General features: G+C 38.1%; 1 protein-coding gene across 1 annotated transcript in view; it reads right to left on the bottom strand.

The window, feature by feature from the left end:
• Positions 1–24,087, bottom strand: part of Pten (phosphatase and tensin homolog) — a 72,246-nt gene that overhangs the window by 37,106 nt on the left and 11,053 nt on the right. Inside the window, exon 2 of the mRNA XM_075973852.1 lies at positions 16,182–16,266. Within this exon, the coding sequence (XP_075829967.1) occupies positions 16,182–16,266 (85 nt within the window). The remainder of the gene's footprint in view (positions 1–16,181; positions 16,267–24,087) is intronic.

Genomic DNA, 24,087 nt, shown 5'->3' with positions numbered 1-24,087 from the left:
GAGAATTTTTTTTTTAAAAGGAAACTACAACTCTGTAACTATCAGGAAACAGGGAGAAAGTGTTCATGTAATTTTAGAGTTCACGTCAGACAAGGAAGGAAATACTGGCATAGTGAGATACGATACCAATCTGTAAAACATTTCAAATGCTTCATCTCATTCAACAGCCTGTGAATTTACAACCAAACCTTAAAAAAAAAGACTATAGCAAGGATTTAACTTTAAACTATTCTAATTTTTTTAAGATAGAGAAAGAAAATGCTATTATTTTTAAAAAGACAAAACATGAAGACATACTTTGATTACTTAAAGAAAAAAAAAAGCCCATTGAGTGACATGGTGAATGCGTGTTATCACAATACACTTGTAAACACAACACACAGAAGACAGCCAGGTCTATGTAATGAGTTTGAAGTCAGACAGGACTAGAGTGAGACACTATCTCAAAAAAGAAAGCAGCAGGGACCATAATAACAATGCAATGGATTTGGTAAGACTCTCTAGGATTCTCTTTTGTAATGAATTCTTTTGCAACAAATTCTTTAAGACCAAAAAGAAAAAAAGATAGCAGCGGGGAGGTGGTGGCACACACCTTTAATCCCAGCTCTGGGGTGGCAGAAGCAGGTGGGTCTCTGTGAGTTCCAGGATAGCCAGGGCTACAGAGAGACCCTGTGAAGAAAAACCAATATATACCTATTCTGTATATACATTACTAAAGCAAAGTTAACAATCAGTAATTCTGAACAAAAGATAACGCATCAATTTCTGTAATCAATGCTTATCTGAATCTAATGTCGTAGAACGAAAGGACATTCTGTAATCAGATTGATGACTATCTTAAATGTCACCATAGAACCTTCATCCAGCAACTGGTGAAGACAGGGGCAGAGACCCACCCCGGAGCACTAGGCTGAGCTCCCAAAGTCCAGCTGAAGAGTGGGAGGAGGGAGAATATGAGCAAAGAAGTCAAGACCATGGTGGGGTCACCCACTAAAACAGCTTATCTGAGCTAAGGGGAGCTTATCAACTCCAGCCGGACAGGGAAGGAACCAGCATAGGACAAAGCTAGACCCTCTGAATGTGGGTTTTATGGCTGGGGCAGACTGCAGGTACACTGGCAGTGGCACCAGGATTTGTCTTTGCTGCTTGTATTGGCTTTTTGGAACCCATTCTCTCTGGATAGATACCTTGCTCAGGCTGGATATAGTAAAAAGCCTTGGTCCTTCCTTGGAGCAAAGTGCTTTGCCCTGTCTGGGGAGTGGATGGGGATGCAGTGGGGAAAGGTGTAGGGAATGGGAGGAGGGGAGGGAGTGGGAACCAGGATTAGTATGTAAAATGAAAAAAGATAGTTTAGTTTTTTTAAATATATATATATATATATATATATATATAATTTTAAAAAGTGAAAAAAAAAGACCAGAAAGGCATTAAAAAGCCATGTCTACAAAAGGAATCAAAGTGGTTTCCTTACGTTTTAGAGTTCACAGAAATAATAAAGGGGAAAACAATCTTAAAAAAAATATATAGTAAGTTGAAAAGAAAGTCAACACATAACCACCAAATGTACACACCATGCCCAACTAGATTTGGTAATTTATAAACAACAGAAATTAACTATTCATAGCTCTGGAAGCTAAAACATCCAAGAGTACACACACACACACGAAAAATTGAGTAAATAATATTAAAAACAAAAACACAATGTTTTTTTCTATGTGTAGACACAGCTCCAAAGATCTAAAAGAGGGATAGAGTTAAGCACCTCACAGGGAAGCCATCCTTATGCTGACCAGTCAGCAAACACTACAGGAAATCAGAAGCAAGTATTTCTTTCCTAACTTTCTGTGTTAGATGCTGAAACCTACAGAGCTAGAAGCAAGGTATAGGAGAATAGATTCTTCAGGATGTTGGCAGGGCAGGAGGAGCATGCATAGCAAGTGACCTAAGCAGACTGCAGCCCCTAATATCTCCTAGACATTCCATGTTTCCTAAACGTCTTTCCAAGATAGGAACTTCCTAAGAAGCTTTATTCCTTTCTGATTAAGTCAAAGACACTTTCTGTCCTTTGCAACCAAGAACTCATAATTCTTTCTAAAGGGTATTTCCTACAGTATATTTTAAGTTAGGATTAGTGAAATCATATTTGTGTGTCCCACTATGGTTTCTTAGCTAGCATGTGAGCCACAGCAAGACTACCAGCAGAAAGAAGCCCTTTAAAGGATACAGTACAGCAGTTGAAAGAGGTGTGTGTGTGTGTGTGTGTGTGTGTGTGTGTGTGTGTGTGTGTGTGTGTCAGGGGGATTCTCTCAAATAACTTGAGCACTTGGGAAACATTCACCACTTCCGTCACCCTTCTCTGTGGAATTTCATGACCACATCTGGCTCAGCTTTTAAGTCTGACACAACAGAAGGCAGGGGAGGAGGGAGGCAAGGAAACAGTACTTTCCAAAGAGAAACAAGTACACTTGCCTACAGATATTTAGAAGGTAGAGACTAAAATATTAGATAGACAAAGCAGAGAGGCAATACTCCCTAAACCTGCACAATCTATGACATCTCTTTCATAATACCATACTTGAAGCAATTCTGGTATGTATAACCCCCAACTACTTTCTCTTACCCCTACTTGTACCCCCGCTGAACCCCTTCTTTTCATCTTTGATGTCAGCCAGGCAGTGGTGTCTTTAATCCCAGCACCCAGGAGGCAAAGGCAGGCAGCTCTCTCTGAGTTTGAGGTCAGTCTGATCTACAGACAAACCCTGTCTTAAACCAAAACAACAACAACAAAAAAAAACCCAAAACTAACTTTTGGTGTCTTTATGGGCATATGTGAGAGTTTAACTGAGGTTGCTTGCATGAACATAGGAGATTTCTTATGAAATAAACCTAGGTAAGCCACGAGAGTGCATTTTTAAGTCACATTATTAACATATTTCATATGCCAGAAAAATGTTAACAAACAAAAAAGACCAAAAACAAACACAAAAAACTAGTTAAAGAAAGAGAACAGAAAAGGCAGCACCAGAAATCAACATTCATTTACCAACTACATTGGCAGAACCTTTGCCATGTGCCCACTCAGGTTCTGGGTAGTCTAGACAAAGGCTGACAGTTTCCATGAGTAACTCTGATATGTGTGGGTGGGGGGGGAGTGGGGGGTGTTCAACTGTGTGGAGATCAACAAACCCCATGATCCAGTGGTCTTTGCCCCTATCCCACCACTGGCGTCACAAAAACACGCCACACCATCTGGCACAGCTTCTAGGGATTTGAACTCAGATCTTTTTCATGCTTATACAGCAGGCACATACCAACTGAGCCATTTCCACAGCCCTGACTTTAGCTCTCTCTTATGCAGTAGAGTCTACTCATCCCAGCTCATAATACACAGTCAGTCACTGATATACCTCCACAGAGGCCTGCAAACAACTCGCAGAAGCCAAGGTTACTAATAAAGACACGTGTTCCAATATTAGCAATCTGTGTTCTGGTCACTAATTGCTGCTTTTATCACACATGAGGAGATAGAGAGGAAGTGGATCTGACCATGCTTGCAAACCCCACCAACCGAAGACTTCAGGGACTTAAAATCTAGAGCCTTCTTCTGGCCCCCTCCTCCTTTTTCCTACGAAAAGTCAAACATATAAGAGCTGTAATAATTGAGAGTAATTACACAGACAAGAGAAATTGGGAAATCATCTCCTATGTCTAGAAAAAAGCCCAAGTCTAAAAGATTTTAAATTTATAGCATAAGCACAGAAATACCCACCAAAAAAGCTGGGCAAACTCTGGAAAAGGGGAAGAATTGATTTCTACTCCAGGAAAGTCAAATTCCAGTTTTTAGAAACAAAATTTATAAGACAGAGACAAAAACACACATGTACCCCAAAATAAAAAGTTATGAATCACTCAAAGGGAAAAAAATAAGTCAAAAAATTGTCTCTCAGAAAAACCTCACAGCAAATTCACGAGACAAAAATTTTTCTTTACCTTAATGGTGCTCATAGATCTAAAGAAAGACATGAATGAGATCAAGAAAAAAGATAAACAGAAATATCATGTGAAAGAAAAAAACTTGAATGTGGTGGCACACACAGGTAATTCGAGCATTCAGAAGGTCAAGGCAGGAAACTAGAGTTTCTGGGTTGTTTTAAAAATGGCGTGGGGGGGTGGCGAACAACTAACAAGATGATTCATACATAGGTCAAGATGGTTGCCACCAAGCCTGAAGATGAGTTTGGTCTCCAAGAACCACATGGTAGAAGAAAAAAACTGTAAATTGTCCTCTACACATGTGGCATATCACAAGCATGCCCCCCAACACACAAAATAAAAAAGGCAATAATTTAAATTTTTAGAAATGTAGAATTCCAGGGCTAGGAAGATGCCTCAGTTAATAAAGCACACTACTCAAAGGTATGAGGACCTAAGTTTGAAGCCCTAGAGCCCACATAAAAAAGTACAGCAGCACACACTTTTAACCCCAATATCACAGCTACTGCCAAGGCTACTGCTTCCCTCCATAACCAGACAGTAAGGTCCTATTGCTGGAGATACCACTCACTGTGTCATCAAACACAGAGAAATGAGCTGGTGCCCAACCAGAAGCACCACTGACGTTCATAGTGTTGGAAGGTATTCTGCACACTACGGGTGGAGAAAAGTAGTCATCAACATAACCCAGTTACGAACCCTTCGACCTGCAGAGACCTGCCTGCATGCGGGCATAAATACTGGTTCAACAGTGGCACAAATGTTATAGGAATAACCAATCACCGTTTTTTTGTTTTTTTTTGTTTTGTTTTTTTGAGACAGGGTTTCTCTGTGGTTTTGGAGCCTGTCCTGGAACTAGCTCTTGTAGACCAGGCTGGTCTCGAACTCACAGAGATCCGCCTGCCTCTGCTGGGATTAAAGGCGTGCGCCACCACCGCCCGGCTCCAATCACCGTTTTAAAATTGAATATAAGGCTTATGCCATAAGACAGAACTCATGTCTGCCCCTTCTAAAGTGGTCAAGAACATGAGACTAGATCTATGTCATGGGTCTAGGGGGAAACCTACTATTATTCTGTTAAAGGAACATAACAATCACATGATTCCTAACAACATAAGTTCTACCCATAGATGAGTGAGTGCATTTCTCAGCCCTCTGAGAGAAGCTTCCTTTTGCAGTAGATGGTGATTGACACAGAGACCCACAACTGGACAGTGTGCAGACTGAGAGGCTACGGAGGACTGAGTCCTAAGTAGGATGTCTTTATTGAAACCCTTTCTTAAGGTTTAGAGACCTGTGCAGAAGAAGAGAAAAGATTGTAAGAACTGTAGGTAATAAATGACCCCAAGGACACAGTGTCTTCCAGACACAACAGGGGTGATACACATATAAACTCAAAGAGACTATCATGGCATGCACGAGATTTGCTAAAGTGCAAACCAAACAAAATCCCAGGAGAAGTGGACACAAAGTCCTGCTCCTAAACAAGAAATTATTTGCAGTTGATACCTACTAAAAAACAGAAAATCAGGTTTCTCCAACAGAGTGTTTTTAGGTATAGCAACTACATTCCAGGTCAGCCCCCATGCCCAGGAGTAGTTGGCCTCCATGGTTTTTATGCTTCTGATATGTCATTGTCTTTTGTTTGTCAACAGGGTTTCCCCTGGGTAGCTCTGGTTGTCCTGGAGCTCATCCTTTAGATCAGGCTGTCCTAGAACTCACAAAATCCACCAGCCTCTGCCTCCTGAGTGTTGGGATTAAAAGTGTGCCATGCCACCACTGCCCCGTGTCTGTTTAGATTTTTTTCTTCTTCTTTTTGAGAAGGTCAAAGAAAAAGAATATGAAGTTGGGTGGATAGGGAGGTGGGAAAGATCTGGGAGGAGATGGAAGAGGGGAAAGAATATAATTCAAATATATGAAAAATTTTAATAAAAATCTAAGTAGAACACTATAGTAGTATATACTTGTAATCCTAGCCATGGTTGAAAAATACAGGAAATAGAATAAAAACGTATTAGAAGAAGTCAAAAGTAGATCTAAGCACAAATGTTATAGGAGTAACAACTTTTTGATTAGGTTTAAGGTCTGTTCCATAAGATGGAATCCATATCCAACATTGCCAAAATGAGGCCAAAAGAGCCTGTGGCTAGATAGGTCATGGAGCTTTGGTAAAAAATAATAATAATAATAATAAAAAAATTAAAAAAATAAAAAAAACACAACCCTGTAGCACAAATTCTAATTGCTCTTAATAAAAACCCAGAATCAGATATTAGGGGGTGAAAACTAAGAGATAAGAGAAGCAGAGTGGCCAGCGACTATGGAGGACCTTTTACCTCTACCAGTGCTCAGTCCAAAGGGGCAATCTTGTCCTCAGACAGCCTCCTCAGACTCCCTTGAGCTCCTGTCTCCTCCCACCTTATATTTCTCTCTCCACCCAGCCATATCACTCCTGTCTCCATCTCCCACCTCCCATGGAATCCCAAGTGCTGGGATCACCTTTGTGTGAGCTGTTTCTCTTTTAGACAGATTCAATCTTGTGTAGCCCAGCGTGGCCCCTGAACTACCAGAGATCCCTCTGCCTCTGTCTCCCAAGTCCTGGGATTAAAAGTATATGCCACCATTCCCTGGCCTCTAGTGACTAAGTTCTGTACTCTGATCTTCAGTCAAGCTTTATTTGTTAAAAACACACACAAAATATCACCACAAAAACCTACTATTACTCTGCTAGGTAGACATAGCAATAGAATGATTCTTAATGACTTATTGCTATACCGATACATCAGCATACCACTCAACCCTCATCAGAGAAGTTTCTTGTAGATGGCAATTAACACAAAGACCCACAACTGGTCAGCATGCAAAGAATAAGACTTCAGAATGCTCAGCTCTAAATGGCATTCTGTATCACACCCCTTTCCTCGAGGCTCAGGGATATATGCAGAAGAGGGGCAGAAAGACTTCTAGGAGCCAGAGGTGAAGGGTGATTTCAAGGAAACAGTGTTTTCCAGAAACAACAGGGCAGACGCACACTGCAACTATAAAACATGACAGACCTGTGAAAGCTCTAGCCAAAGCCCCATCCCAATCCAAGGCAGGCAACACACCCAGTAGTGGGTGTTCAACACTAACTGGACCTGATTTGGGGAGAACACAACATAAAGTTATATAGGAAGAGAGTTGGGGGAGAGGGATAAATATCAAAATACTGAAAGCAACTTACTGAAGAAAAGTAAAGATATTAAGCAACCTGTAAGACACCATCAACTGGGCTAAATTATTTATCTGGAGGATTTCAGAAAGACGGCTATTTGCAGAAGTAACAAACTTCTCAAACCTGACGAAAGAGAAACATACAGAATTTATGGCTCAATGGACTACAAGTCACAAAAACTCAGAGAATCACTAGACAGATCACAATCAAACCATCGAAAGACAAATACAGACTGGGGATGTACCTCATTTGATAAGAGCATTTACCTAACACACACAAAGCCCTGGGATCCATTCCAAGATCTGCATAAACCTCTCATGGTGAGGTCACTTAAAAATCCCATCACTAGCCAGGTGGAAGCAGGAGGACCAGAAGTTCAAGTATTAGAGAGCTCCAGGTCAGTATGTACTGTGAGACACTGTCTTTAGAAAAACCCAGTCAGTTGGGCAGTGGTAGCACACACCTTTAGTCCCAGCATTCAGGAGGCCTTTAGTCCCAGCATTCAGGAGGCAGAGCCTGGTCTACAGATCAAGTTCCAGATCAGTCAAAGCTACACAGAGAAATCCTGCCTTGGAAAAGAAACAAAACAAGGAAAACAGGAAGGCGGGAAGGAAGGGAAGGGAGGGGAGAGGAGGGGAGGAGAGGGGAAGGGAGGGAGGGAGAAGATCTGCAGTCTCAATGCAGAACGAAAGAAGCAACTTGTCATAAAGAAAAGAGCCTCGGTGCAGGTTTTTTCCCTCAAAAATCTTGAGAAACAGGAAGCAAAAAATACAACAATATTTAAAGCCCTAGAAGACAAGAATATCAACCAAAAATATCCAGCAAAACTGTACTTCAAAAATGAGGAATACTTAGATATTCCCAGAGAAACAAAAATTAAGGATACTTATTACCAAAAGACTAGTCCTTCAAAGAAATGCTGAAGGGAGTCCTTCAAGTGGGAATGATGGAACACTAGCCCCCAGAGGATACATTACACTACACTCTCCTCCCATAGTGGTTGCCTAAAGCTGTAGTCAGCAACAAACTATATATACACATTTTTCCTGTACCTATTTATCTATGATAGTTTAATAAACTAGGCACAGTAAAACATTAACCGTAATATTTAAACACAACAATTTTAACACTACAATATAGTGAAAGTTATATAAATATGGTACTTTTCTCAAGAGGAAAGGCAAATAGTATTTTTGAACCACTATTGACTACACCTAAGCTGAAACCTCAGATAAAGGAAACTACAGCAACTTGAAGCTACAGGATGAAATGATGAACTCTGAGAAATGACAATTATAACAACAAACATTAAATCTAATGGAAGTATAACTTTAACTTGGAATTCCACATTTTGTTTTCTACATGATTTTAGATATGGTATTTTTAAAAATCCAATTGTTAAATAATGGATAAATGGCATTAAAAAATACAACTTTACAAATTTTTTAAAAGCTAACAGGAAGTAAGGATGGAATTGTACAGGAACCAAGGCTTGAATACTACTAAAGGTAAACTGGTATTGCAAGTTTAGGATGTTCAATGCAATTCCTATGGTAACCACAAGGAAAATAGCTCCAGAATAAAAACACCAAGAAATCATCAACTGAAGAAAAAAGGCAGTAAGGCAAACCAGAAACAAACAGCAAACTGTAGGACAGTAACTCTCCCTGTACCAGTAAGTGTGAACAAGCTAAAAACCCTCCAATAGACAGAGACTAGCAGAAAGCATACAAAAGGCATGATCCAACAACATACTATTCACAAAACACATAAGCAAACAGATTTTTTAATTTACAAACACAAACAGATTAAAAGAGGGCAAATAAAAATTCTATGTAATACTCCAAAGAGTGAGATTAGTATTAGAAAATACACTAGATTTAAAGTATGAGATTAAAAATAAACAATAAAAGGATCAACACATCAAGAAGATTCTAATAACTGTAAAAACATCTAGAGGGAAACCATCCAAATACCTAAAGCAGCCAGGCAGAGTCATACCTCTGTAATCCTAGCACTCGAGAGGTGGAGGCAGGAGGATCACATATTCAAGGAATAGACTACATAAGACCCGTCTTAACAAAAACAAAAATAAATCCAAATAAATAAACAAAATTTAACCAAATGAAAATAAGAGATAGTTCTAAAGGAGTAATTGCACACTTTGATATACATGACACACTTCAACACAGTAGTGGATGGACAGGCAAGAAAACGTGGGGCTTGAATAGCACGGTAAAGGCTACCAGCCTAAGACTCCTCACACAACCTGCTCGACAACGAAAGACACCATGTACAGATAAACTCGATGTTCAGACACAAATGAACTCCACGAGTTTGTGACTTATAACTAGACATCAAATCAAAGAATAAATGTAAATGAACAGACATCAAATAAAGTATTTTCTTCGACACAACAGAATATTAGAAACAAGTAGAAAAGAAAGTAAAGTTTCCAAACATTTGCTTGTTGTGACTTCTGGGAACTGGAGATCAGAATTCTATGCTGATCCTCTGGTGTGTTTTTGAACGATGTTGGAAAACACAGTACTTTTTAAGATTCTTTTAAATTTTATTTCATGTGCATGAGTATTTTGACTGCTTGCACATTGGTGGAGAGCACATGAGTGTCTGAGGGTATCAGATTCCCTGGAAGTGGAATTACAGGCAGTTCTGAGCACTTGAGCAAACTGCCTGGGTGCTAGGAACCAAACCCAGGCCCTATGGAAGAGCAGCCGGTTCTCTTGATCTTTGTGCCTCCTCTCTAGTCCCTTATAGCACATTTTCAGTTTTACAATAATTTACTGATTACCAAAATCTTGCTATACGTTCACTAATAAAGTAAAAATACTGAGTATACATAGCACAGTTACAGTTGTTAATGCCTAATGATCAGTCTGTTGGCAGAAGAGGAGAAATGGCAACCTAACCATGTGTGACAAAGGTCAGGCATTACACAACCCTAGCTGATCCGGCACACAGGAATATGACTCCAGTTTTGACAATTATGTCAGTTTTTTAAAATAAACTAGAAATGTAGGTTTCAGAATGAGGCTTCCTGGTTTTTAAATATGGTCAGATTTCTATAAAGGTTTCCAGATTCTGTCCTGTGATACACAGAAAAACAGATATTAAGGAAAGCAGCTCTGAGCTCTGCAGTGGTAGAACACCTAGTGATTGATATCTTGGAATTCAACCCGCAGAACTGCTCCCCACCCCCAATAAAAAAGAAAAACCTTGAACTTTTGCCAAGCAGATAATACACCCAGCATTAAGGATACAGAGTTCAGAGGATCATGAGTTCAAGACTGGCCTTAACTACATAATGAGACCCTGTCTCAAATACAATAACAAGCAATAAAGAAAAAAATCAACTTTGGAATCTTACAGACATGGACTCAACTTTCAGCCTCTTGCTACTTCCAAGATGTGGCAACTGAAGATTTTAATTTCTCTTAAATCACTTATGAAAGTGAAACAGGGATTAGATTCACTCTAAAACTTAGTAAGATGGTAAATGTAAGCTAGCAATAATAGTTAACACTAAAAACAGTAAGTAAATAATGTACAGAAAATAGTATCCACTATTAAAATAGCAAAGCTAGATTTGTGCCCATAATATTTTTATTGTCTAATAGACTAAATCTCCCTATGAGCAAAGAAATATAGCTTACAAAACTGAGAGAGAGGAGCCGAGAGAAATGGGGCTTTCTTAGGAGCAACAAAAATGTTCTGGAGTTTGGTATACATGGTGAGTGCATCACCTCTGGCTACACTGTGAAAATATTAAATACCACTCAAATTACACAGTTCAAAAGCAATGATTGATTTTTTTATATGAACTCACTTTAAGTGGGAAAGAGGCAGGCAAAACGAGGGAAGGAACAAGAAATGGTAGACAGGAAGAACAGAAGTAATATATCCTTCCTAGTTATTATTGTGAAGTTGGCCTCTGATCAATATGTTTTCAAGTCTCATTTTTAAATGATTGTCAATAATGATGTCAGAATAACAAATACTTCTTACTTATTGAAAATCAACAAACATATAATTAAGCTTGATTGAGGAATGTACATATAACTAAGAATTGAACATTTGCAAAGTTTCTTCAGAGAAAAAAATGTATATGCTAGCAGCCAAGAAAGCATAGTCTTGAATCTGTAACAGGTTCCACATGGGTAAGGAAGTCAAGTATACAAGACAGTAATAGATACTCTTTTGCTAAATCGTTATGTCATAAAACTCTAATTGTTTCCTTATTAAAAACCTTGGGTGAACATGCTAGTATGGCAGCACCCACAGGTGAAAGTGTAAGGATCGTGAGTTCAAAACCAGCCTGGACTATAAGTCAGCCTGGGTCGTTATTGACCCTAGCTTAAAACACAGCAAAGTTATAAAAATGTTATTATAAACTTTACCATAAATTGCCACAGATTCAGACAAGGAGAAAAAAATTTGTACACATAACTTTTTCATTTTCAACATTTCCCAAATCGAGCTCCATGAAATGCCGTCTAGAAAGATGAGAAAACATGGAGGAAACATAAAAGGTGGGAAAGGCGCACATGTGAGTACCTGCATAGAAGGCAGTTTGCCTCTGCTCCATCTACATTTTCCTGACTCCTTGGGCGCAGAACAGTTCACAAGATACACTCCTTCAGTACACTATGCACCAGTCTGTTAAAGACTGCTTAGATTTAGAAATGGCAATTTCATCTTAGCCTAAGGGACAACGTAAACCCACAAATCAAAGAGTAATGAACTATCAGAACAAAATGTGGTTTCATATTACCCCTAGCTCAGGGCAAGATCTTAGCGCAAGAAATACAAAGAGGAAAAAAAGAAAAACCTAATACAGAGACGCTCTTATATTCCCTCCCTTAAACTGTGCTGATCATCAGTGTTCATCCCTCAGATTAAGTAAATCATCTGCAATTAAGAAAGTAAAGTTCCATTGTGTGGTGGAAGCACACACCTTTAATCCCAGCACTTGGAAGGTAGAGTCAGGTAGGTGGATCTCTGTGAGTTTGACGCCAGCCTGATCTACAGAGCGAGTTCTAGGACAGTCAGGGCTACATAGAGACTACCTGTCTTGAAAAACAGACAGACAGAGACACACACAGAGAGAGAGACAGAGACAGAGCACGCAAAGTTCCAACTTGGTTTCTTTCTCCATTTACATTGTTTATATTAATCCCTGATCTCAAATGGAGATGTTAAATATTTGTCTCAAATTTTCAAATATGAAATTTCACATTACCATGACACTAAATATCTCAAACCTCTAATAACAGAACAATGTAAGCATGTAAGCTTAAAGATATTTGCAATTTAAGTTTGCTTCACTCCAGGTAACAATATAGTACAATAACAAAGACTAAGTTTTATACAATATCTCTTGTTTGGGGAAAATCATAAGAAAAATGTGGAATTAGATAAAATACTTCAAGATATCCTTTGGACACCCCACTAGACAAAGTGAAGAAAGCTCAACTGAAAAACATTAATAAAAGAGCAAAGCTGTTATGCTTTGTGGAGCCTTTTGGAAGTAAAATCTGGCTGTCAGAAATGAGTCTCTAGGAGCAGGTATCTGAAGAGTCCTCTAGTCCTTGCTTCCTGTCCACTACTACGAGGCGTCACTGGTACACACTCCTTCCACCATGAACTTCTGCTACAAGTTCATGATGCCATGGATGGATGAATCTGGGGTGCCTCTGCCCTGCATTCTCAAATGCAAAGGCTCAAATCCTTCTGCAACCATGAGACAAACTAAATCCCTCTTCCATTACCTGTTTCTGCCATGTTATTTGGTGACAGACGCTAATAGTGACTAATATAAAAGGTATAAAAAATGAAAATATTTCTGAGATGTTACTAACTTCAAAGCAAAAAAGAATCACTATTGATTATTCATAATATCACCAATATAGTGTAAAAAAATTAAAGTCACCAGCTATTCAGATGTTGGACAGAGATGTTCTTTGAAAGAGTCAATCCTAAAGGTTGTTAACTAAGAATTATTTGTAAGGGTGCCATGTAGTGACACATGCTTTTAATTCTAGCACTCAGAGGCAGAGGCAGGCCAATGTCTGTGAGTTCAAGACCAGACTGGTCTACATAGGGACCTCCAGGCTAGCCAAGGCTACTTAGTTGAGACCCAGCTCCAAAATAACACACATGCACACAAAAAATATTATTTGTAGTCATTTTAGTGTGTAAGGAAGATGTTACCTTCCTTTCTAAGCACCATATAACAGAGGGTGGGGAGCTGGTAAACAGAGCCATCCACACATTGCTGGTCATTTAGCTTATAAACTAAACAAAGAACAATAACAACAAATCCCAACAGGAACATAGTTTTATACACAGCTAGTTCTCCATATGCTATGCTAAAAACATTATAGGAAGAGGTGACAAAATCAGCTGGTTAAAAGAACAACTATCTAAACAAATAATCTAGATAAGAAACTCTTTAGAAAAACATCTGACAAAGCCCATAAGGCTAAATAAAACAAACTAGAATAGATAAAGCCAAACTGAATCAATTTCAGTCTTGGTTACTAATTACAAAGTGAACATAAACCTTTTAACTTGCAAGTCTAAGTGTAGGAATTATGAAACCAGAAGATTCAGGACCAAACTAACTTCCCAACACAACATATTCTTGGCTGAGTTATTATAAGGTCTAATAACCAGTGGTAAAGGTCTAGAAACTGGATTCTGCCAGTAACCTGAAAGATGATCAATCATCCTCACTGACTAATCCATACTTAGAAGCCAATATAAAATGAGCATGCCAGATTACTCAGAAGAACCTTACATGCCAGAAAATGTTCCCTCTATTCAAAGTACTCATACCCTTTTTTGATTTAGAAGCTGAAGTACTAATTTGGCTTTGTTAAATTCGTCATTGGTGAATATAAAATTGATGTGAAATAGTTCATCTTAAGAGACATTACATGCAGGCATAATCAATTCTGCATCAAAGCAGAAAATATATTATCTGGTGACTCGTATCTGGCCAGACTGCTCATTTACCGTATTCTGCAACTTGCAGTTCAAACAATCCCCCTTTGCTCTGTTTTCTATGGCTTATTTTATTTTCTCTGTGTCATCACTGACTACCAAGCTGCTACTCCTATCGGTCTGCCGGGCAAACTATCCTTCTGTTGTGTGATATTTTGATTGCACTGACATCCCTAAGACTGGCAATAAAGTTTGTTTTGAATCAGAGGGCAGAGCTAGCTGACCAAAACCACAGAGGTTTCAGAGAACTGAGGACAGATAGATACAGGAAGTAGGAGAATGGAGCCAAGAATGTCCTACCCTTATTGGATAGAAGCGCGAGAAAGGGGGGGGGGGGGGGGGAAGCTGATGTAGTATTCTCCTCTGTATGCTGTGAATGTTTTATTACCATTGGTTAATAAAGAAGTGGCTTTGGTCTATGGCAGGGCAGAATACAGCCAGACAAAAAATCCAGAGATAGAGAGCAAAAGAGGTCAGTCAAAGAGATGCCATGTAGCTGCCGAAGGAAACAGACACCTGAACCTTACTGGTAGGCCACAGCCTTGTGGCAATACACAGATAATAGAAATGGGTTAATTTAAGATGTAAGAGCTAGTTGGGAATATGCCTAAGCTATTATCCAAACAGTATTGTAATTAATATAGTTCCTGTGTGATTATTTGGATCTGGGCAGCAGGAAATGAGGCTGGGAGGGAGAGGTGAGAGGGTGGGGAGAGAGGAGGTCACTGGTGGCTTCTCTGACACTTCTCTCATCTTTCAAGTTCTTACCCTGATATCAGACTCCCTAGTTTTTATTGTTAGAGTATAAGACAATCACTTCACCCTTCCACTATGTTCTAATTATGAGAAGACAAATGCATTTCCCGTCCCTACTTTTAAAAGTTTTAAACAATACTTCTGACAGTACAACCTGAAATTTAATAGAAACTACAAAGTAGTACAGGGGCTTGGGGATTTTGGTAGATTTTATAGACAGTGAAACTTAAACTTGAACAAAACATAAATAATACTATAATATCTAAATGAACACAACTTAGAAAAACTGATAACTAACTCATATAAAGTCATGTATTCACAGACCACTACAAATGCATACTACCTTCTAAGTTACAAAGTGCTTTTCCACCTATTTAAATCCACATAATAACAAAGTAGTTAGAAGTCCCAGGAAAGATACTTTGAATACAAGAAATAATCCAGAATTTTAACTTTTAACTATTCAAGTACTTTTAAAAAGCATAGCAAACATAGCAAGACCCAATATTAATGAATCATTATTAATGAACATTACAGTTCATACTAAAAATTTAATGTTCATTTACATGTATTTTTACTCTGAAATTAGAAAATACGTTCAAACTAATTTGCCCAACAGGCAATTTTATATATTCTTAGGTCATAAAGTATTTTTGACTGGGCCTTGAGAAAGACTTTTCTGAATTGAATCACAATTATACTTGGAAAATTATGTTTATCATAAAGCTCTGAATTTATTCTTTCATGTGGCCCAACAATTCCCTTCTATAACCACTGCATCAAACACTAGTACATGTGTAAGTTCCACATAAACATGACTTACCAGTCACCCACACCTCAGTGTGAATAACTAAATAACTCAAAGACTACTCCAAATGTAAAATTAAAAACTTGTACTGTAATAGAAGCCAGGCACTAACCTGGTAAGAGGCATCTTACCAGATACAAAAAAAAAAAAAAGAAAAAAAATCACATCACACAAACACATGATTATATATGAGGTCAGTTCTTATCCAGTGAATTGCATTCAGTAAGAGCTACCAGATGTTTAAGATAAAAACTTTCAGAGCACTATCATAACAAAACAAACTCTACATCATAATGCACATACTGCTCTGTTTTAGGAATTTTCTAAATAAAACATATCAATATAGTTTATTAATAAATGAAATAGAAAATCAAGAGTTCTTACCTTACTACATCATCAATATTGTTCCTGTATACACCTTCAAGTCTTTCTGCAGGAAATCCCATAGCAATAATATTTGGATAAATATCTGAGTATTTAAATTAAGGAAATACCTAAAATATGCAACTATACAAATATTCATGCATTTTAAAACATTAGCTTCCCCCACTATAGCTATAATTATAAAAGGTTGTCAAATGTATGTCTACAACCTATGATGTATAATTAAGAAATACCGATAAACACATCACTCTAAAAAAGGACTTTCAAAACAATTTTACAACAAAATATTGTTAAGAATTCTCTTATTTAGTACCTTGAAAAATAAACCTAAAGCTGAGCATAATACAAGCCTATATTAAAGGCTATTCTTGGACATGGAACAAATTTCAGATGAGCTTAGATTACAGTGAGAAACTATCACAAACAAAAAAATTAAACAGCAGGTAAGAAGCTGGAAGGCCTTTAATCCCAGCACTTGTCAGGCAGTGGCAGAGAGATCTCTGAGTTGAAGGCCAGCCTAGTCTACAGAGTGAGTTCCAGGACAGCCAGGGCTACACAGAGAAATCCTATCTTGAAAAACAAAAATAACAATAACACCAACAACAAAACCAGTAAGTAAGTAAGTAAGTAAGAACCTAAGACAAAAGGTCATCTCGATATTTACAATGTTAAGGCTTATAAGGAAAATAAAACCTCCATATTTTGTAAATCATACAGCTAGTGTGTCAGGGTAAACTCAAAACAAAAACCTGAACCAGCCTGAAAAGACATAGCAGTACAACTTCTCATTTTTCCTGGTTAACAATGATCAGACCAATAAGAAAGACGTAAATACAGAGAGACTCTGGAAGATAGAAAGCTAGTGTCCCTTGAGCTGTATAACCTGGACAAGTCACTCAACTTAACTTGGACTATTCTACACAAAGACTGAGCTGGAAGAGATAACCTGAAAGACCTCTAGCCCTCCACTAGTGAGGTCACAATACTCAATTGAGGTTTAAGTCTGGTTACTCTCTCCTAATCAATGTAATCAGTATTTAGCATGTCTATTAGTTTCAACTCTGTTGCACAACAGTTAACACAGAAACAAAATCTCTATACTCAGGAAGAATTTAATTTAGTTAACTAAAAAAGTCTACATCTCAATGAAGCCTGCCCATCTTTCCAGCTCTCACTTACTCTGGGGCTCCACCCATCCGCTCTCATCTCATGATTAACCATCAGACTTTTCACATCAACTAAGCCAAACTGCTCCCTTTAAAACTGTCACTAAAGATATCTGGCTACGTATTCTGGATCCATTTGCCCCCCTCATGGAACTCACCAATCAATCTCTGAGCCACTGAGAAAGCTGCAGTCATATACACTACAGGGCAGAGCAACATCTGCGATGGCCAAGTATCTTGAATACTAACTCACAAAGCCTTTAGGTAAAACTGTTAACTCATAGAAACAATGTAGATGGCTAAATGTCATCACACAAGAGTAAACAAGACAAATTACACATTCTGCAGGACATGACCTAGCATCTTCAGCAAGTCTAGTTACATTACAGCCTTGAGGCTCCTAATTTCTTAAGTACATGTATAGACAGACATACATACTCTGATAGCATTTTCTGTGCCAGGAACAATTTTGTCACTCTAAGACATAAATTCACCTCAATCAAAAAAGAATTAGAGAAGTTCCAAAATAAAATGATTATCATTTAAATATCATAAATATTATCTGTCATCTATTATTCTAAATTGGGAAATGGGTCACACCTAAAAATACAACTCTCCTTTAATTATTGAAATGTGCTGGTTATATCATGTTCAGTAATGAGGGGAAAAAAGCAAGCAAGGAGAGGTTTAACCAAGACAAAAAGCAATACAACTTTGAGTTTATTTTTTTAAAAGATTCAATTTTTTTGAGCTTAAAAACTTAAAACGGTAAATACAAGCAAAAGACTGGGTCACCAGATAGGGGCCCAGTCATAATTATCAATACTCTGAAATTCCCACCCAAAACATTGTAAATTAGTTTTGGTCAAAATATAAATTGAGAGGTTGGAAAAAGACAGTTTATTGACAGAGGGTTTTGCATGGCTCAACACAATACACACAAAGAAAAAACATATACATATATGCACACCCTTAAAGATTGGAGTAATCTATGCTTTACTGAACAACGCAACAAAGAACTGAATTTTATTAAAAGAAAACAATTATCACCATTCTCAGTGAATATTAACACTTCCCTCCTAGAGAATCACAGAACCAAGTCTCTCAATATAAGGTCATTCCATCTAGAGCTAACTTCACATTTAGTTCTGTGCCCTGAATACTAATAAACTGAACAAGTTGGCAAAGATTGGGTTAATTTCCTGACCTCTTTTCGGCTGCTGTTAGTAACTGCTGTGCTCCACCTCTGAGCACTATCCCCAGACTGGTTATCATCCTAAAGAAACTATTTGTCCATAACCTCACAGAAATGGATGCCACAGACTTCCTAAACTCAATGGCCCCTCCATCTAGGAAATCACCCATGTGCTGAACATTCTATGCAGTGGACACCGCCAATGGGAGGCTATGTCAAGACTACTGCCCTCAAGGAGCTCCTGTTCTTTCCAGAAAGACAGGCATAGAGACCTACCTACAACGGCACTTAAAGTACTATTACATTTTTTAAAATTAAGATGCTTTTAGATGAAGAAATTAATTCTGTGAAATAAACTATCACCAAGTGAATACTATGTTCATAACCCTCTCAAGAGCCTTGTCTCAGTGACAAAAGAAAACGGGCTGGAGAGATACCTCGGCATTAAGTATACTTGTTGCTCTTGCAGAAAAAGGATCTAGGTTTGGTTCTCAGAACCCATATGGCAGCTCACAACCATCTGTAACTCCAGTTCCAGAAGATGTTATGTCTTTTTCTGGCCTCTGTAGATATCAGGCAGACATAAATGCAGGCATAACACACACATAAAATAAAATTATATTAGAAAAGGCATAAGTGGCTAAAGGGTCCAAGCAGAGAATGAAAAGAGATAGAAACCGAGCCAATAAGACGCACACAAAAAAGATGGGATTTACTTAAAGCACAGAAAGGGTTAAGGATGCCATGGCAAGCAGTTCAATTTGATTGGGCATATATATATATAAATGAAGTCAGAGTCAAGAACAAGGGAATTCTCTGTCGAAAAAAAATCTTGATCACGGCGTATCCAATCAGCAGACACCAAGAACTACCTGCATTTACCATTTCTGTCTTCCCTTGCTATCCGCCAGTGCTTTCAAGCAATGGCAGTGAAAGTTTACATGTTACATATTACAAGGAAAATAGGGAAATTTAAAAAAGAGAGGGAACTAAAGGGGCTTTAAGAACAAGAACATTGGGCTGTGTAACTGTTTACGAGGTACCAGGCCCTGTTCCAACCATGGGATGATGAATATCTCCCCCTGCTACAGAACACCAAAGTGACACCTCCAAATCTGCAACATGAAGCTGATGACTTCAGGTAAATCAATGTCTGGGTCTCATGTGTTAGGTTTGTTCTCTGTAAGCTAACAGAATTTCTTACATTTAACTTCCTTGCTAGTTGATTCAAGTAAGATATCTGAAGACATCTTTCAATCTATAAAAGGGAATGGGCTCTATAGTTGTAACCAAGAGGTTATTATTATGGGTGTGGTAGCCACAAACCTAAAATTCCAGCATTTGAGAGGCAGTCAGTAGGGCCCCAAAGCTCCGGGCCAACCTGGTCTACATAGCAAGTTTCACACCAGCCTGCCAGAGGTATAAAATCTTGTCTCAATTTAAAAACAAAACAAAAGAACTACAAATAATTGTATTCAGACATCATGGCACATGCCTCTGATGCCTGTAAAACCAGCACTTAAGAAGCTAAGGCCAGAGGGTTGCAAATTCAAGGCCAACCTGGGTATACAGACCTTGCAGGCAGACATTGCTAGTAGTTTTTCTACTTAATAAACAATACTATAAACTGGTACACTTGACAAGGAATCTCTAAGATATAACTATAAAACGTGTATGTTTTCTTTCTGCTCCAGCACTACAGTTGAGGAAAATAAACCACACAAGAAAGCTCAGTCTACAAAGATTCCGAGTAGTGCCATTCATAAGAGAAATGGAAATAACTACAACAGAGTACAGAAGCAAACCATGGCATTTAGCATAGCTGGTAAAAAAAAAAAACAGTAATTATACACAGCTTTAAAAATAATAGGCCAGGGGCTGAAGAGATGGCTCAGCGGTTAAGAGCCTAACTGTTCTTCCAGAGGACCTGAGTTCCATTCCCAGCAACCACATGGTGGCTCACAACCATCTGTAATGAGATCTGGCACCCTCGTCTGGCCTGCAGGCATACATGGAGGTAGACTGTTGTACAAATAACAAATAAATTTTTTAAAAAAAAAGCTTTTATAAACAAAATAATAGGCCAGGCAGGCAAAGTTCTCACCTGTAACCCCATCACCTGGAGACTCACAGAGATTCACCTGCCTCTGCCTCCCAAGTGCTAGGATTGAAGGTGTGCACCACCACCTGTCTGGCAAATTCCTTTTGATCCTTCTGCGTCTTCCCCCATTTACTAAAATTACAGGTACCACACCCAGTGCCAGTGACAACTTTTGAGACAGAAGCAGTCTGGTATAGTGGTACATGCTTATAATGTCAGCTATTTGGTAGGTTTGAGAAAGGAAGATCACAGTATGAGGCCTTCTGACTTTAAGATTAGCCTGGGTAACTTAAGGAAAGTGTAACTCAAAAGTAAAGAAGGGGACAGTTACCTCAGTGGCATACTTTGCCTTGCATATGAAGTCCCCAGCAAATTTTTTGCTGGTTAAATCCCCAGCAATTTTTTTTCACTGAATTCCTCCAAGTTTAAGAATCCTTCTGAAGCCAGGTGGTGGTGGTGGTGACGCACGCCTTTAATCCCAGCCCTAAGGTGGCAGAGACAGGCAGATCTTTGCAAATTCAAGGCCAGCATAGTCTACAGATCGATCTCCAGGACAGACTCCAAAGCTACACAGAAACCCTATCTCAAAAGGAAAAAAAATCCTTCTAAAAGCAATTCAAATCCTACATGCATATAGATTAAAATAAACTTAATGCAAAAACTTTCATTTTCTATATGAAAGCATGAAAACAACTTACCTAACAGCTTTCAAAAGCTTGTGAACAGCCTCATGAGAACTAAGCCAAACACAAATTTTCTAAAGCAAAATCACAATGGTGCATACAAAAGACTACGAAAGTTAAAGCTGTAATTGACCCAACCTTAGCATAAAAAGTTCATAGGAGTATCTCTAATGTGCTATACTCTTTATGTTTGATATTAGATTCCTAAGTTATTCCTAAGTTACTCCTTCAATATGCTGCTTAAAAATAAAAAAAAAAAAACCCAGAAAACAAAAACAAAACCCACTAAGTTTTAGCTACTTAATAATCATGCAAAAGACATTATGGTCTCTAACTTACCACAGGAAAGATATTCCTACAGGTAAGATGTAAAGATGTATCAGAGATGTCCCAGTAATTTGAGAACACCCAGTCATACTTGGTGTCAATTCCCTCAGTAGTAACTGCGTTTTGGAAAAACAAAACATTCCAAAGCATTCACCTGTACCTGTACTGATTTTGGAGGTTCAAAGAGCTTAGAGTTGCAGAACCCACTTCACAGGTTCTAATACAAATGCCCCCAACAATAGATCTTTCTCTACTAGTTTAGCCAAAATTGCAAAATTTTTACACTTGTTTTCAACAAATCAAAATTTGCCCTTCAAAGTAAAGTCTTTGAGACTATTTAAAACAGAAAAACTCCAGATGTGTAGACTGGATTAGTTCACTTTACATATGGCTTTAATGTGATATATGAAATAAATCAAGTTTTTTATCCTATACTTCCAGCCTAGAATCATCGGGAAATGACTTAGTTTCTTTTCCAGGTGATCTGAGTCAGTCTGCCCCCAACAGATTATTTTGAATTGAAGATAAAGAACATGAACCGGAAGTAATATGTACGTTTTAAATCATGCAGATATATAGTCACTCATAACTTTAGTAGAGAATCATATTAATGAATTTATAACTGTCTTGTTTTAACACTGTGAAAGGATTCCTTTCCCACTGAAAGCATTTTAACCATTATAATCAACTTTATATCTGAGTTGTAAACTATTTCCCAAACTCTGAAATTATATACAAAAATGCTAGTCAAAATTCATTTTAGAGTATGAAATTTTTCAATGACATTTTAACTGTATTTATGACTGAAACAAGTCTTTGGTGCATGTTTAAATAAACAAATGTCTTACTTTTAGTAGTATACTAAAGGAGCACAATTTCTGTAAAGAAAGAACTCCTGCCACTGTGAGAGAAAGCGCCTTTGCAGTCAGTCATCTTCAAGTTCAGAGAACATATTTTAAAAATGTAGAAAGAAATTAGGATAAAATTTTGAAGAAAAAAACTAAGAAAGTCAACCTTTCCAACTAATAAACATGTGGCGTTTGGCTGCGGTGAAGTGGAGCACTCCTAACTCCAGGAGGCAGAGGCAGGAAGGGGTTCAGGCCAGCTGGGACTACACATGAGGCCCTAACAGAAAGGAAGAGAGGGAGATACAAAATTCAGTACACAAGAAGACAAAAACACCAATTAAATGGAAGGAACATAAATGAAAATAATGAGAGAGGAACCCTTTTAAGACTCCACATTATCCAAACACTAAATAAGCAGAATGGGTAATTATTTGTAAACTTTCAGCATTTGGGTAAAAACTGAATTTAACAGGGTAAGAAGGATCATTTGCATACACACTGGCTTCCAATGCAAAAAGGCTGAGGTTTCATGGCCTGTAATTCAGTCCTGACCAAAAGAAAAGTCATGCCAGTCAACGTCCCAAAACTGTACTAACAGAATCTTCTCCCTCACAGACACTAACCTGGTGAGGCTGAAGTACCAAAAGTACAGGCCCCAGGCAAAATTGTGTTTGAGAGTACAAATTCAGTTATCAAAACTTAAACCATTTTTTTTATTCTAGTAACCACTTGGCACATAAAAAAAAATCCTATTCAAGAAAATAAAGGTAAATTAATAAAAAAAAAAAAAAGCTAAGCCTGGGGGTTGGGGGAAGGCACAAGTCTTTAATCCCAGCACTTGGGAGACAGTTTAAATCCAGCCTGGTCACAGAGTGAGTTCCAGGACAATCAGAGATACATAGTGAGACTTTGTCTTGAACAATCAAAACCAGCTGGGCAGTGGTGGTGCACGCCTTTAATCCCAGCACTTAGGAAGGCAAGAGGCGTGCAGATCTCTGTGAATTTGAGGCCAGCTTGCTACAGAGTGAGTTCCAGGAGAATCAGAAATACACAGAGAAACTCAGTCTCAAAAAAGGAAGAAAAAAATAAAAACCAAAAACCAAAAAAAATAACTAAAATTCATCATATTCTATGAAGGCATTTTAAAGATTTCTATACAACATACCTAACATCAACTTAGTTCATAGAGATGAAATGTTTAAATTAGAAACAACTTCTTAAGTAACTTAAGATGCAGGAGAAAATGTTTAAATGAGCTAGTTCTTTTATATACAGATCAGAATAAAGTTGTGCGAGGAAAAAGAGCACAAGACTTGAAAAATACTTGAAGCAAATGTTTAAAGTTACTTAATATATCAGTTCCCTCACTAAGTTTCATATTATCAATTCTTATGTAACTTGTTAAAACCCTAGCTTGGAAACCCCAAAATATCGTGTAATTTGGTATTTCAAGTGAAAACACAACACTTCTACTGAAGCATCCAAACACTCCAGGCTTGCAGCAGCAGCATTAGCAGCCCCTGAGTGGCTTACAAACGAAATACAAATGATAGCAGATCTTAGGCCTAAAACAATCTTAGGTCTTA

This window comes from Microtus pennsylvanicus, chromosome 5 (genome assembly GCF_037038515.1).
Source record: "Microtus pennsylvanicus isolate mMicPen1 chromosome 5, mMicPen1.hap1, whole genome shotgun sequence".
Lineage (NCBI taxonomy): Eukaryota > Metazoa > Chordata > Mammalia > Rodentia > Cricetidae > Microtus > Microtus pennsylvanicus.
This window is presented reverse-complemented; position numbering and strand designations above follow the sequence as displayed.